Source organism: Manis pentadactyla, chromosome 5, assembly GCF_030020395.1.
Source record: "Manis pentadactyla isolate mManPen7 chromosome 5, mManPen7.hap1, whole genome shotgun sequence".
NCBI lineage: Eukaryota > Metazoa > Chordata > Mammalia > Pholidota > Manidae > Manis > Manis pentadactyla.
In genome coordinates, this window is record NC_080023.1 from 132,519,891 (window position 1) to 132,536,816 (window position 16,926).

The window sequence follows — 16,926 nt, forward strand, 5'->3', positions numbered from 1 at the left end:
CATCTTATTGCAGAATTGATGACTATACAGTTACTGGGCTAAAACCTCAACTCCTATTCCCTTCTGGCTGAACGTATTTTTCTCTCCAAACAGCTCTAGCAGTGCCACGGGGTCCTTGATACACTCACCATCCACACCATCATGTAGGAGAAGGCCGCAATCCATAACGTAGAGGACGCGAATGTCACCATAAACCATTTCTCCCAGCGGGGCTTATTGCAGTTGGGTACAGTGAAATATAAGACAAAACTCAGTGGCCAGGTGAACGCCCATTTCACTGTTTCCAGTTTGCCAGCTGGGAAAATTAAAAGGCAAAAAAAAAAAAAAAAAAAGAAATCTGTTAGCTTCATTGCTCTGCTCTACCAGACCTTTCCAATGCTTTCCACATTTACATCCTAATTGACATCCTGTGAAATAAACCTTACTATACTGTTCTTTTCCTAGGAGACTAAAATGACTTTCCACTACCAGCACAACCTGATGTACATAACCAAGCAGAATAAAAGAACTTATCCACTGCCTACCTGCTCATCAAGCCTCCAGAATGACAGATGAGTCACTTCTGGGTATACAAGGGCTTGGGGGGATGGTTTGGCAAATGCAGCCAAGTGGGAAAAGATGAGGAAGAATCTCAGGCAGAAAATGAAGAGAGTGTGAGGGGTGGAGGGAGAGGTGGGGAGGGTAGCTAGGAATATGTCCAGTCTGCCTCTGTTGTCTGTTGTCCCCATGGTTGGGAACACAATCTTTCCAGGTTATGAAGCATCAGTGGCCACAGCGCCATCTAGTGGAATTGCTCCACATCATCTGCTAACTTGCTGACGTCTTGAAAGCATGATTTGAAAGCTCTTGGCATTGTTAAAACACTGCTTAAGTGTTTATATCCTGAGTGGGTGTGGATTTGCAAGCTAATCATTGCTTTCTGGCTAACTACCGCTGCCATGGACGAGATGATTCATCTACCTGTCAGGGATGATCTGATCCTCCCATTTCTGTATTGCCTACCATTCTGTGCATCAGAGACACCTATGAATGCTTATTTTGGGGACTATGTTGCCATGAATCCTTTGCAGCCATAGATTTGACGGACATATTAGTTCCCCTTTAGCCTTTATCACCATCCTTCACAACTAACTCAGCTCTGGTAACAAACAGATATTGTTACCAGTATGTACATACATACTCCCTGCTTCAGTGGAGACACAGAACATCTCCATGTTCCAGAAAGTTCCCCAAGCCTCTTCCCAGACAATCCCTTACCCACTACCCCCATAGATTAGTTTTTCCTTTTCTCCAAATTCAAATAAATGAAACTGTATGTGATGTTTTTGTGTCTACCTTCTTTTATTCAACGTGTTTTCTGAAATTCACTCATGCCTAATTTACTCCTTTTAATTGTGTAGTTTTCCATCCTGTAAATACACACAGTCTGCTTATCCATTCTCCTGTAGATGGGAATGTGGGTTGCTGCTGGTTTTGAAGTATCACAACTGTAGTGGTTATGAGCATTCTTGCACATGTCTTTTTGTGGGTATGTTTTCATTTCTTTTGGGCAAAGACCCAGGAGTAGAATTGCTGAGTCATAGGGTGGGTGTTTATTTAACTTCAGAAGAAAGGACCAAGCAGTTTTTCAAAGTGAATGTCTCATTTTATATTTCTAACAGAGTTCAGGAGGTATTTTTAAAATTACGTTTTGAACAGCAATTAATAAAATGTTTAACAAAATTTAGTTCATAATTTTATATCAGTATCCAGTACTTTTCCTATTAACTGCTGTGCATCTTATTAGATTTAAGATTTGGAGATGGTAAAGTTAAATATGAGAACATTGAGACTATGTTTGGTTGGATTACAAAGCAAGAAGACTGAGAGTTATTTTATGAGGGGTTTTCAAATGCTACAGAACCCAGGATATGCCCACATCTTTGGATCTCAAATGCATCCTGGAATCCTGCACATTCCTAAATCCTGTAACATGGTGATGGGGTTTTTAGGATCCCTCCACTGGCCTTCCAATCTCCCTGATGCCCTCCCTCACAGAGAGCGGCAGACTTGTTCCCGTTTAAAACACATACCCGATCAAAGTCACAAAGAAATCTAGGTATGGGAAGAGAGACGACTTCAATTAGACTCTTCCTTATTCTTCAAAAAATAAAAAAAGGAAGAAAAATGAAGTCAGAACATATGACTGTAAGAGGCTGGAAAATGATAGTGCTCAGGGTAAGCTGTAGGCAATACAATTTAGCACCACTGAGTTTTGAGTTTTATCTGTCAGCTACTTTAAAAAATACTGACTTAACACTGGGAAGGCATGATATCTAGAGAACAGTTTTCATTGTCATTAAAAATGATACAGATACTTTCTCTAAGTTATAGCTCTATTGTAATAATGATAAAATAGAAATTCAATAGTATCATGAGTAATAAACCTTTAAATGTAATATGCAAATATAATTCTTTGAGAAAACCAAGTGATGTAGAAATGTGCTTTTTAAAATGATTTTGAGGAGCAGGAGCAGTCAGATAAGGATTGTCCACCTTTTGGCTAGTCCAACTTTCGATTTATGAATAAAGAGGTAAAAATAGTTTCCTTTCCTCTTTGAGTCAATAGTATTTCTGGACGTTTTTCCATCTTTTGTTCCATTGCTATGTGGTCCAAATAGAAACCCCATGAGGATAAGTTAATTCACTCATTATTCACTGAATACCCATTATGCCATTCTGTGCCAGGTACTGCCCCAGATGCTGAGGATACAGCAATGAATTAAGAAAACGTAACTCCCTACTCATGAACCTGGTGTCCTGACGATTATGTGATTTCTAGAATCACATGAACTGGGAGATGAAGCAAAGTGGGTGAAACAGGGACTCTGAGCATTACAGCATCTCTTTGAGTGTGATTTAGCTCTAAAAAGCGTAAGACTTGTTCTAAGTTATATTTCCTTATCAAGCTTTTTGGAAAGCTTAACTCTATTGGATACAGAGAAAGTTATTGCTCAGTTTTAGATCTACAACCAAATATATAAATTTGTGCTTATTCAATAGGCAACAAAAATGTACATTGTTTTAAAATGGAAAATATAGAAGAAAAAAAAATTCCACCTAGGATAAACATACTTTTATTTTGGTATGCTTCTTTTCAGTCTTTGTTCTATGGACATGTTTACTATGCATACATGTAAACGTTTCTCTCTCTGTCAGTAAATAGGCTTTCTTCATGCAAGAGGTAAGAATATATGTACAATTACTATGTATGTCTATGTATGTATACTATGCATAGGTAAATATATAATACATATATATAATATGGATTTAACCTACACATGTATTATATGCACATATAAACACAGGTATGTTAATATTTGTGTATATATTATTGTAAGTGTACAACACAATATATTTAGTGTTAATACTATATATGAACATTGTATATGCATGCATTATATCAAGCATGTGTGCACATGTACATATTTGCACATAAGCTTTCATTCAGGTATATGTGTATGTGCACATGCATGTATATGTGATATATTTATATACACATATACATGTCATATATATGCCTATACTAACATACTTCCATATAATTTGTTAATTATACCCACTATAACCAAGTCCTGGAGAGAAGAAAGCCCTACAGCTGGGTGACAGAAACAATGGGAGCCCAAGCCCTTGCAGGATTACCACGAAAGGGGAAAAAATGTACTCATCGTGTGGGTGGCTCTTTTTCAGGCTAAAGGCACTGAGCAGGAGCGGAGCCTGCGCGGAACTCCAAGGACTGAACCCTCTCGGCCCTCGAGCGCCCTCTGCTGGCCTGAAACGGGTTCGGCCCTGCTCTCCGCGGCGAGTATGTCGGCGGGCTCAGGAGAGGGCTGGCTGGACACAGCTAAGTGCAACCTCCAGTGGGAGGTCCTGAGTCCAGAAATGAGGTTTTTCAGCAGCTGGCAGAGGGGAACACAGGGTTATAACTGCACAATCCCATTTTTCACAGATCCTGCCTCTGAATTAGGGATCCCTAAATCTCAGAAAATCTGTGGTCGCTGGTGTGACTCCAGCCCCAGCCCCTTGTTACCCCAGGTGTGGCCCACCAACCAGCAGCATCAGCGATACCTGGGGACTTTTAGAAATGCAGAATCTCGGGACCCACCCCAGACCTCCAGAATACCCAGGGGAGGTCTGCTGTGAAGGAGCTGGGAATTCCGCTTCCGGTCTTGGCAGCTCGTGTTCTGTAATGATGCAGAGCCCCCAAGGGGTGGAGGGCCACTCTGGGCATCGTCTCTCCTCTTGTGCCTGTGCTTTTGAGGATGTGGGGTGCCTGAGGTGGGGTTCCTGAGCCCACACCTGCAGCCACGTGTCCTCCCACACGAGGAGACAAGGAGCCTCCTCATCTGCAACTAATCACAGGGATGAGGAGGGGTGGTGAGCAGGTGTTTCAAGATACCCTGGATCCTAGCATTTAAGCCTGGCAATGACCTCATCTAGGTGAGAAATGGGGAAGCATGACCCCAAGCGGCTCTCTTGTCTAAGTAATGAGGCCCGTTGTGGGAGCCAGAAGATTTGTCTGGTGTCTCACACGTGTCTTTAGTTGTCTGCCTGGAGGGGCGCACTTGGGCTTCCCAGCTTCCAGAGGCCAGCCCAGCACCGCTCCACTTGGCGACTTCACCTGCCCCGGGGCTCCTTTCATCAGTGAACGACTTTAGCAAAACAAGCACTTCTGGAGCTTGGTCATGGGCTGCCATTGGCGAACTCCAAAGGCAGTGGGCTGGGCTGGGCTGGGCTGGGCAGAATCCTAGACGTGGGCCCCTACAGGGCTGTGCCCTGATTCTCAGAACCTGTGAGGAGGAGAAGCTTGGTGACTTGCTGCGCTGTGTGGCAGAGCTGACCTCCGGGTCAGGGGGCTTAGGCAGGTGAACCTGAGCAAGGTCCCTCAAGAGAAGAAGGGGGAGCCAGAGAGATCAGGAGTGTGAGAAGGACCCCAACACAGTAGCTGGGTGGAAGCTGAGGGGCCGCGTGACAAGGAATGCAGGTGGCGTCCAGGAGCACTGAGTGGCCCCCAGCTGACAGCCAGCAAGGACACAGGATTCAGCTGTACAGCCACAAGGAACCAAATTCTGCCATCAATCTGAGCGTGTGTGGGAATGATTCTCTCCAGGCCTCTGGGAGGACTACAGCCCTGCCCACTCCTTGATTATGGCCTTGTGAGCCTCTGCAATCCAGCCAGGCTGTGCTGGACTTCTGACCTACAGAACCGGTTGCTAATCAAACTGGTGTTGTTTTAAGCTGATTCGTTTGTGGGAATTTGCTGCTCAGCAATAGAAAATGAAGACAAAGGTTTACAAGGGAGGTGTGGAGGTTCTGGTCATTTAACCCTTAAAATGTTTTTGTCCTGGTTGATAGGGAAGAAGGCTGCCAAGAAATACAGCCAACAGTGGCACAACAGATAGCACCAGTATACTTTTCCCTATCAAGATAACCTTTTTATTACAAATAACTTAACTCTGACTGGCAGTTTGGGAGTTTGGTTTGTAGGAATCTGGGTGTGTATTTTCTGTGTAGTGCTGGTAAGCACTTGATGAAACTGAGACCTCAGGAGCCCTGAAGGGGCACAGGCACATTCCTGGTCTGAGTTTTACTTGCCATCCCCTGGATACAAGGAAGAGCACAGGGAGACACTGCATCTGAAAATAACACAGGGCTCTGACACTCTGGACCCACATCCCACCATTAATTGTCCTTTCAAGTGGATCAAGCATCCCTCCTCAGAATTTACAGTCCTCCTGTGAATTCAAACATCCTGGAGAAGTCACACGTGTTAATTAAGCCTCACACACTTGACTGTGAATATGAATTGGACTAGGGTACTCTTTCCTGAAACAGCCAGGAGCTTCTGGAAGGTCTAGTAAATAGGCAGAATAAGCTTGGTCCACCTGCTGATAGGTGGCATGAGGCTCAAGATCTCTGGCACAGGCAAGTCTTTGCTGGAGCTAGTGAGTGGGAGGGGACACCCCAGTGGTGGTTGGGGTCCTGATGGTTTTACACGCCTTCCCTTTCCCTTCAAGATCCCAGAGAGATTCCCTCAGGCAGCCTCACTGTGTTTTACATTTAGCTGGGATGGGATGCTTTTTGTCCAGTTCTGCATTTCCTGTCAGGTCTGCCCTGGAAACAACAGGTCATTGGAGAGAAGGGAACTAAATGGGAGTAAGGGTCAGGAAGTGAGCAGAACAGGGGCTAACTGGGAGGGCTGTATGTAACCTCAGGGGTGGATTTGGCAGGATAGCTCCCCTGTAAAGGGCTGGGTGAAGGGGGTGAAGTACTTCTTCCCTTGAGCACCAAGCAGCCTTCCTGACATGGGTCATGTGCATTTCTTCCTTAGCACCAAAACATCCCACAGAGCAGCTAGAGAGGGTCTTTCTCCAAAAAATGCTAATAAATCGTACATTTGGCCAAAGAGTCCACATTTCAGCCAATGATCATGTGTTGCCATCTTCTTCATCTTTGGACCCTGTAAGTGGAATCCTGCCCACTTTAGAAGTTAATATAAATATTTCTATATCCACCTAGAGACATTTCTTTGAATTGAATGTCAGAAAGATCATCAAAGCCAAGGGCATCTACTCAGTGTCCTCAAAACAGCTCCCAACCCAAGCCCAGAAGTAGGACCTCTTACAGGGGGGGTCGAACGGCGTGTAAGGTCCTTCATCCTCCTCCTCCTCCTCCTCCTCTTCCTCCTCATCATTCTCGTTGTTCTCATTGTCCTCATTCTCATTCTCTGTCTCGTTGTCAGCCTCAGCAACAACATTGTCCCTCCGAGACCCGTTCACGCCTCTGTCTGGGGCGTTGCTGGGTCCTGTCCCGTTCTCCATGGTGTGCTTAATTGGAATTTTGATGGCGACCTCGGATTCTCCATTAGTGTAAGCCCTGCTGTTTATCAGTCTTTGCCTCTGGAAAGAGAAAGCCACATGCTTACCATGGTCAAAGGGACTTGAAGTCCTTATACCTGGAATGCCAGCTATTGGGATCTTTCCCAGGCAGCTGACAAGGAGATACTTTCAGGGGTCTCTGCAGTCAAATCTTAAGGGCTTCCTCGAAGTGAAAACCAACTCAGACAACCTCTTCTGGGAGGAAGAATTAACCTTTTATGACCCACTGGAACTTGCAAATCCCCTTAAGAAGAAAGTTCTTATGTCTCAGATGCATAATCCTTCTACTAGGATTCTTGTCCCTGTACCCTTTCCTTTCTAGATTGTAGGACTCCCTTGGTCCATATATGAGACAGCCACACAAATTTGTTTGGACTAGTGTGTCACTAAGGCTGCCACTCCAGAAAAAGGAATACTCAGGAAAATTCAGACCAGAGGCTCTCATTACTTTAAATTAAGATAACCTTGATGTAGCAACAGATTTTGTCAAGTTCACATCAGAGGGCTTTATTCAAATGGAAGATGAAAAGAAAAATGACAGGTTGAAGGGAGCAGGAGAGTTTCTTTATGTAACTGGGAGCTATATCAGGTCTCTCAACTTGTGGAGGGAAGAGCAAGGACCAGGAAAGACAGCTGGCCCAGTGAGCGAGGGTCTGGGAAATGGCTGAGGGACTTTGTTGCATCAGACCATGAGTTAGGTGCTCCTGCTTTCAGACTGGGAAACTCTCTCCCCTTCCCAAGGTTCCCCAACCCTGCTTTCCCAGATACCTCATTGATCAACATGCGACTGGCCATGGAGAGTCGGGTCTTGGGGGGGAAATGGCTGGTGATCATGATTCGAAGGCCAGCCTCGGAGAAGGAAAGCTGGTGCGGGCAGGCTGACAGCAGCTCATCTACCATGATCACTGATGCTTTGCGGTGGACACTGGCTGGGGAATTAGACGGAGAATCAAAGTAACACTGAGGCTCGGAGCAGGAAGGACACACTCTGTCTTCATTACCTTCCTCTCTCTTCCTTCCTCTTTCCCTTGCTTCCCGCTGTCTATGTGTCCTTCCTTCCTTCTTTCCTTCCTCCCTTCTACCCATCTATCCTTTCTTACACCTGCCCAGTAAATGATAATTTTCTGTTCCTCTAAGAATGTTTTTTACTAGACAGCACTATATCATTCCTCCTAACATATCAACTGCTTAATAAGAATCTATTAATATAAGAATTACTTTGAAAAACAAAAGGCGACATTGTGTATCACTTTGCAGCTTGGAAGTGTAGCCTGAAAGTGAGTTTGGATATAACAATATGCTGATAACAACGATTATTAATGGAGTATTTTACATGCTTTATCTCATTTACTCATTATGAAAATCACCCCCGTTTTGCACAACAGAAAGCTGAGGCTCAGGGCAGTGAAGTAATTTGCTTTACAGTCACACAACCAGATGGGGCTGTGACAGAATCAATACCTCATTGGCCGCGGTCTTCCTCCTGCACCGTCCTGTCCTACTTTCCCTGTATCATGCCCAGCAAGTCCATGGGGTTTCCCGAGTCGGCTGGCCCTGGGTGTGGGATGCCCGGGAGTAGCAAGGGGAGGGAGGAGCGGGCAGGGGCGAGCGCCCGGGCGGTGCGGGTACCTTTTGTGAGCAGCACCACGGTTGCATCGCAGTTGCTGCTGTCGTCAATTTCAGCGTTGCTGGCCAAGCCGTTGACCATATTTCCTGCACCTTTTGTCCTCCTTTCGAAGCAGTGATGTATGCAGGCGTTATATCTGGACAGTGTAGGGAGCAGAAGAGTCCGTCAGCCTGCCTCCCTCCCCCAGCTCCCCGAAGGCCCCTGCAGCTCTCAGTGTGAACACGTTGTGGGGGACCCCACACCCCAAGTTACTCACACTATTATTGCATCATCCCACTTCCCCTCAGCATACCCAACCTGTCCTATTTTCCAATTTAAGGCTACTTGAAGGCTATGTGTGAGACTAAGACCAATGTTACACACATAATAAAGAGGGACGCACTGCTTTCCTGGCAACCTCTTCCATGCTGACAGAGAAGGCTTCAGGGCTGAGTTGCCTGACGCAGAGTCAGTGCTGAGACTCAGTGGGATGGGTGAGGTCTGCCTCCTCTGGGCCATGTCTTCAGAGCCTCTGTGGCCAGGGACACCCTCCGTGGGGGAAGGAGAGCTGTCTCACTTCTGCAGCTCCCCAGGGTGCTGTGCCTGCCAGCCTAGGTCTTGGTGTGTCTTTGGTTCCTGAGGTCACAGTCTGGGATCCTGAGAATCTCTGTTATGATTGCACCATAATTCCAGGTCTGATGGGCTCTTGGCTTTATGAAAAATTTCTGGGCTATGATTATCCAGAATGTCTGAGCACATTGTGCAGTACTAACGTGTATGTTGGGAGGGAATAAGCTTATACAAGCTCCTAGGATGTATTTGGCAGGTAAATGTTCTGGTTGCTTTATCTTCAGTTTCAGAAGACTCCCACCAAGGAATCCCAGGAAATCCACAGGCAGAGACAGCTGGGCGGAGCTCCCAGGGCGTCCTAGGCCACTGCCTTTCCCCGACTCACAGACCTAATGGCCTTGGTGGCTTACCCGCCTTGGGAAGACTCACTGGGGTGTCCCACCAGCTTGACCTCTGGCCTCCTTTAGGAATGGCAGCCAGGCCTGGTGACACCACGTTGCCAGCTGGCAGGGCCCTCGAGCTGGTTCCCCACACATACTTCTCTACCTTAATGCCTTTGCTGCCACAGATGTGAGGATCTGAGGAGCCCTGACTTTATCCTGTGCCTTCTCTTCACCTGGTGCAGCTCTGGGACACGACGGCCATCATGATCTCTGTGGCCGGGACTCCCCTTCCACCAGCCCCTTCCCATAGCCCCTGGGAGCTTGAAGGCCTTCCTACATTGCATGAGGTAGAACAGAAACTAGCCCAAAGTGCTAGCTGTGGCTGGGGAAAGGGAAGCAGGCAGGCCAGTCCTGGGGGCCTCCCAGGGTTTATAAGAGGTGGGGAACAGAATTAGGACATCCTTATTTTGTAGCCCTAAAGAAATAATGGAGCCAGATTTTGAGCATCAGTGGCTACCCACATCACACACACACACACACACACACAGGAAACGGTGTGCCTGCTGATGGCAGAACCACCGTTTGGGACATAGTCTAACCTGAACTGGATCTGTGGTTGACATATAGGAAACACAGAAGCCAAAGGAAGAAGCTGCACTCACCATGGATGTAATCAACAATTTCCTATCTGTGGGAATCTCTGTGGCGTAAACCAACTTCATTAAAGAAAAAAATGGCAAGGGGAAAAAATACAGAAGGAATTTATAGATGAAAAGAGATCCAAAAGATGGAGCAAGCAATTGTAATGGGTGCATTTTATTTGGATTCTGAGTCTTAAAATACATATGACATCTTTGAGACTAAAAGAAAACTATAAAATGACATTTATGAGAAGATTGAAAATTTGAACATCAATTTGATATTTAAGTACATTGAGGAATTTGCATTAATTTTAGGTGGGATAATAATGTGGTTATGCTAAAAATGAGTCCTCATAGAGACATATACTGAGGTTTTTAGAGATGACTTGGTATGATGTCTGGGACTTCAGAGGCTAGGGAGGGAGGGAAATGGATGGGGTGGGTGGAGCAACTGTGGTTGATGGTGGTTGGTGCTGGCAATGAGCACGTGGGGTTCATTGTACTGTTCTGTGGACTTTTGTATATATTCAGCATTCTTCTTAATGAAAAGGTCTCCCCCTTTCCTAGATTCAGCATGAGCCTTGCCCTACTGATGGAGCTATGGGGGAGAGGGAGCATCTCCATCATCTTCACTTGGAACATTTTCCCCATAGAAATACTGACTTGCAGGAGGGTTTGCTTTTAACACAACTGTGTGCTATACATTTATTTGGATTTGTATAACAGGATAATAATAATAAACCTATTATTATTATAAGAGTTTTCTTTTTTATGGTTAATATTCTATTGTGTATAGGTACCACTTCTTCTTTATTCATTCATCTACTGATGGACACTTAGGTTGCTTCCATATCTTGGCTATTGTAAATAGTGCTGCAATAAATATAGGGGGGCATATATATTTTCAAGTTAGTGGTTTTGTTTTCTTTGGGTAAATTCTTAGAAGTAGAATTATTGGATCATATGATATTTCTATTTTTAATTTTTTAGGAACCTCCATACTGCTTTCCATAGTGGCTGCACCAATTTACATCCCCACCAACAGTGCAGGAGGGCTCTCTTCTCTAGTGAGAGCTTTCGTGAAACCACATGTTGGTTAATAACTTAATTATTGCTGTCATATTGCATCCTTACAAAAAACCTTTGAGGTAAGAAGTATTTATAATTCTGTTTTATAAAAGAGGAAACTGAGATCAAACTGGCTGAATACCTTGGCAAAGATCCCACTGCCAGTAAGTGGTGTGGTAGCTCTGTGGCCAGGACTGAACGTGAAGCACTTGGTCTTAACCACCAGACCTGACTGCCTCATCTGAAGGCCGAATACCAAAGCAGCAACCCTGATACAAAATAATCAGTCCTTACCAGGGCCACATAGGCCTTATGCTCCCTTAAGGTTACTATCTATCAGGCCAAACTGAAATTTCTTTTTGACCTTCAGACAGAATGCTTAAAGTCATTGCAAAGCATCTATCCAGGAGGCAGCGGACAATTCTAATATATGCTGTTTTTAACTGCTGCTGTTCTGTTTTATATTTTTAATTGAATGTTTTAAATTTTGTGCTTGCCCCTTGAAGCTATTTTACTGTGAAGCATGCAATTTTATAAATCAGATTTTATAAAACCCAATGATTAAAGCCTTTGATTGTGGAGGGAGTTGGCTAAAGAGCAGGGATTTCAACTTAGAACTTAAGACCAGAATTTATGCAGAAAAGTCCATGAGCACAGTAGCTGCCATTCCTGATTTATTTGTCTCCTGTTGGTTTGAACAGCTGGGAGGTTGGAAAAGCTGAGGCATCAGCAAAAATATACCTCATTAGCATTCAACACTGGGTATGGTTTAGGGGAAAGGAAGGAAATTGTTCCTGGTGTTAACTTAATCTCCACATCCTTGCCAGCAACTCATGGGCTTTATGATGTCTGCATAGAAGGGTGCAGTGGTCCCAGGATGTGCACTAGCACAGTTAGCACAGTTCCTCAGCCCTTCTTCCCTTTAATCCAGCTTTAGTTTTGAAGACCTCCTTATTCTGGAAAGGTACTAGTGAATTAACTGTGGGACATGCTCTCATCTAAATTTAGATTCAAAACCCAAGATTAACGTTGGGCATACAGCAGACACTCAGTCTATCTTTCTGGAATAATTGACTGCCAACCCTTTCAAAAGGGAAGAAAATGACACTTGACTTTTTGGAAACTCAAACTTAGAGCCTCAAAAAATAATAAAAATAAAAAAAGGTGAAATAATCAAATAAAGAACACTGAAAAGAGGATGTAAAAGAGGATGCATTGTTGAGGTCTTCCCACTCCAGCAATGATTCCCTAATAGTTTTTCTATTTGAGAAGAAAGAGGAGCAAGATGGATGCTCCCATCTTTCCTTTAGAGTCTAGAAATCTTGGAAACCCTAAACTATGAGAAACATAGTTGGAAACTTGGAAATTTGGGGGTGGGGAACCCACCTATTGGTATTTCTGCATGGAAGGTGATTAAGTGTTAAAAGCACTTGATTTCTTCATCAGTTATCTCATGATAACTCCACACCAGAAATGCCTTCTTCCAGTAACAAGACCCAGATATTGGGTCCACATGGAACATCGGGCCCTCTTGAAGGGAAGGCTGGATGCCATATTGAGTGGATTGGCAGCAGATGGCTTACAGCCCCTTCTGGACATCAGCCAATCCAGCTCCTACCTTCAGTGCTCACGTGACATTTACAAATGGCCACACTGATTTTTCCTAACAAGTCTTTCAGACACTAGTAGCTGGAATTAATTTTCTTCAGGTCTCAAGAGCAAGGAAAACTTGACATGTCAGTTCCACACTGGTACCAATGTGTCCAAAGTGGTGATTTCTGATAGTGTCCTGCTTTCCTGGCCCCTGAGAAAGCAGTCACTCCTACAGGCACATATCTGGGGAAAGCAGGGGCTAACTTAGAGTAAGAGACGGGTCCCAAGGGGCCATCAGTGGCAGTATGGCATATCGCTGCATTATTTATAAGCTCCTCATCTCAATGGTACTTGGCAGAAAGACAAACCAGCAGGTTCACAACTGCAATGCCTACATTTTACCTGAGAGTATGAGAAACATCACCAATAGAATTCTTGATATAAATAGTAAGCTGCCTAGACTCCAGGGGAAAAAGAACATATGATGTAGTGGTTTTAAAATATATCCACTCCTCCTTTCCAAAGCTAAAGTTAGACCCCTTGAATGTGGACTAGGTTTAGTGACTCCCTTCTAATAAGTAGAACACAGCAGAGCTGACAGTGTGTGACTTGTGAGGTTATAAAAAGCCTTGTAGGGTCTTTCTTGCTCTCCTGAATCACCTGCTGTGGAGGAAACCAGCTCCACATACGGGGACTCCAGCAGCCCCCAGGAGAGGTGCATGTGGTGAAGAACTGAGGCCTCCAACCAACAGCCAGCATCAACTTGCCAACCATGCAAGTGGGCCATCTTGGAGCCCCCATCAGGTAGATGATGGACACCCCGGCCTACTTCTTACCTGTAACTTCGTGAAAGACCCTGAGCTAGAACCCTACAGTTAAGCTGCTCTTGGACGTCTAACTCTCAGAAACTGTGTGAGATAACACATTTGTGGTTTTAAGCCATTCATTCTTGGAGTCATTAGCTATACAGCAATAGATGACTGATATGATATGAACAACAGGAGTCTGCAGGTATTTAATCTGTGGCTTTAGTCATCTCTTAACTAGCTCTGGTCCCCTCTTCTCTTACTCTATACAGAAATACAACTTAATGAATTTTACCTCCTTTCTGGTTATGAAAGACAGGGAAGAGACAGCCAAAAGCTAGGTTGCCAGGTCCAGAAGAGGGTGTCAGGGTTTGAGAGATTTCTCAAATTAAACATGAAGCTTCAATTCTATCATCACATATGGGTTAGAAGGGTCTTTGCAATTGTTACTCATCAAAATTGCAGTGATTCTCAGCAGGTTGCCCAGGGAACCAAGCGAGTCTGAGATAAGTGTGCGTTGAAAGCCAACCAGACACCTGTCCTGTGCCCGGCTCCTCTTTCCACACTGTCACATAGCGGTGAAGGCAGGAAACAATTTTGGAAAAGAAACTAAGAAGGCATTTTACTTACTTCATGATAACAATGTAGATAAGATACATCAGGACAAGGACTAAAGACTCCCACCTGTATACAAATCAAGAAAGTGAAGTTAAAAAGAAAGTCACCACAGGCAGATGAGCAGCACATCAGCCTGTCCTCAAAGGCATGCCTGATGTGAATGGCAGCTCAGCCTGCACAGCGAGGCAGGGAAAATGCTGATGGCCCAGCTGGTTGCAGATGCTTCCTGGGCTACAGCATTTTCATGCTGCTTACCGCTTCCAGGGATCTTTCTCTTCCTTCTCTGTTAAAAGGAAAATGCTCCTTCCTCTGCAAGTCATTCACCCCAGAGTTCTTTGAATGCAGCAAGACTCCTATAATACTGCTGAAATATAGGCCTATATTCATAAATCTGCCCACAGCTTAGTCATTTACTGAAACTATTCAGATATATTTACAAAGAGAAAACTAGAGGGATTGACAGGGGAGACCAAAGAATTGTTGGATACACAGGAGCAAAGCATGAGAGAGGGAGAGAGGGAGAGGGAGGGAGAGAGGAAGATGGAGGGAGGGAGAGGTTCCCTTTCAGCTGTACCACACTCCAACTTTTCTCCTGTCCCCCTAACTTTTCCTCTGTCCCCTTTGCCCCCTCCACGTCCTCAGTTCAACCTCTAACCATGGACCCACTTCTCTATGCACACATCCTCCCTAGGTAATGTCAGCCAGTCCTTTTGCTGTAGACACCGACAGGCCCATCCACTCCATACCTCTCCCCAGCTCCAGGTTCACATTGCCAGCTGTCAGTATGGCCTGTCTGCGTGGTGTCTAAATGCATGTCAGAACCTAATTCTTAATTCCTATGTCCTGGCTTCATTTTTCCCCAGTCTTTGCCATCTCAGCAAAGTGTACTACCCTCTACCTAGTTAAACCCCACATCTGGAAATCAACAAGGAGCTCCCCTTTACCTTTACCCCACACCCACTGGGACTTGGTCCTCTGTTCTCAGGACTGTGGTTTCTGCCCCTCTCCTCATACCTCCTTGGTCCACCTTAACTGTAGACTCTGAACTGGTTTGCTTGATGTGACTGTATACACCATTCTGCTTAAAACTCTTCAATTGCTTCCCAACATACTTGAGGAAACAATAAAAGGTACCCCTTCTCTGTAAAACCTGAGTCTTTTTCCTTCAATCCCAAATCATCTTATGCCTCATCAGTGTTTCAGCATACTGGTCTCCTTTCATTTGCACATTCCAAGATCTTTCCTTCTCCTCAGAACCTTTGCATTTACTGTTCCCTCTGCCAGGAATGCTTTTCCCTCCACTCCTTTGCTGGCTGCTTTTATCCTGCAAAAATTAGCTTAAATGTCACCTCCTCTGAGAAGTCTTCCGTGGTTACTCCTCGTTTAGTTTCTATCACATGACCCTGTTTATGTTCTTCAAACCTCTGACCAGTCAGTGATTCTCTTGTTTGTTTACTGATTACTTACTTATATCCCAATTTCTAGTGATCACTTGATACCACTCCTCATACCTGACCCTGACCTCAGCTCTCTGGGGATACCTCCCTCTCCAGCTGTCTGCTGCTTCCTCCCTCCAGCACAGAGCAGCCCTCCCCTCATCTGTACAGGTGAGACTTCCTCTAAACAGCAATTTGTAGTTGTAAGACACCACCAGTGGCCTGAAGATGGTTCCTATTTCATTGAAACCAGTGTACATGTGGCACAAACTTAATTGAAAAAAGTGAGGTTTTATCCACAGCATTCATTTTGAAGGAAGAGATACTCAAAATCTGAAGGGATGTCACATAATAGCTTGAATGCATTTTAATAGACTTAGTGAGGGGTTCAGAAAATGGACCAATATCAAGATACTTTGGGCTAGGTTGGATTAAGTCCAGCACTTTGTAAACAGGTATATTTATATTCTGTAATCCTTTAGATCTTTCAGATGTTTTATTCAGAGCAAGCCCTCCACTGCAATATTCAAGTGCAGTTCCCTTCTGTCTTGCTCAGGAACATCCATGAGATGGAGGTTCCCTGCTTCTGTTGACATCTCGGGTGTGCACAGCAGAGCCCAGACTCAGGGTTCACCCAATGCCTTCTTCATATGAAGTGCACCAGGCTCTCTGAGACCTCTATGCTGTGGCTCTGCTGTCCCTCTGCTTTTTGATCTGAGTGTTGGATCAAGTCTTGGCTTAATGCTCTTCAGAGTCCCTCCACCACACCCCATCCCACTCAGGGTCGTGAGAGTCTTCAAATGACCCCATGATTGCACGTCAGCCATTTGCCTTCCCTGTAGCCTGAGACAGCCCCAGCTGAGGGCCGAGTTGGGTGTCGTGTTCTGTGTCTAGTTCTGGAATGGAGGCTGGCACCTGGGAGGTGCCCAGGAAACCGATATGGTTTGGGCTGACTCCACATGCAGACCTCTGAGCAGCTTGTCCCTCCAGGACACTCTGTTCCAGCTGCCTCTCCTGACCACAGCCCACCCATTGTTCTCCAAGGACCTGGTCTTGTGATATGATCTGGGTTTATTTCTGCCCTTTCCGCAGACTTCCATTTTGAACCAACTCCAGTTGGCCCAATTCCCCTGCCAAAGGTTGTTCTTTCTATGGTGGATGGCTAGTCCCTGTCACTCTGTTCTCACCTGGAGGGCCTGGCCCCACTTTCCTAACCAGGGTCCAGAACTGCGAAGCAGGTCTCGGGCACTATGAAGATGGAGAGTCTCCAGGGCATGTCCCCTGGCTC

The 16,926-nt window shown here is 45.1% G+C and overlaps 1 protein-coding gene across 1 annotated transcript in view; it reads right to left on the reverse strand.

The window, feature by feature from the left end:
• The window catches only part of SLC24A3 (solute carrier family 24 member 3), a 464,546-nt gene that overhangs the window by 24,307 nt on the left and 423,313 nt on the right, over nucleotides 1-16,926 (reverse strand). The window contains exons 9-13 of the mRNA XM_036892190.2: nucleotides 14,215-14,268; nucleotides 8,547-8,680; nucleotides 7,686-7,846; nucleotides 6,665-6,938; nucleotides 129-295 (exon numbers count right to left, since the gene is read on the reverse strand). Of these exons, the coding sequence (XP_036748085.2) occupies nucleotides 129-295; nucleotides 6,665-6,938; nucleotides 7,686-7,846; nucleotides 8,547-8,680; nucleotides 14,215-14,268 (790 nt within the window). The remainder of the gene's footprint in view (nucleotides 1-128; nucleotides 296-6,664; nucleotides 6,939-7,685; nucleotides 7,847-8,546; nucleotides 8,681-14,214; nucleotides 14,269-16,926) is intronic.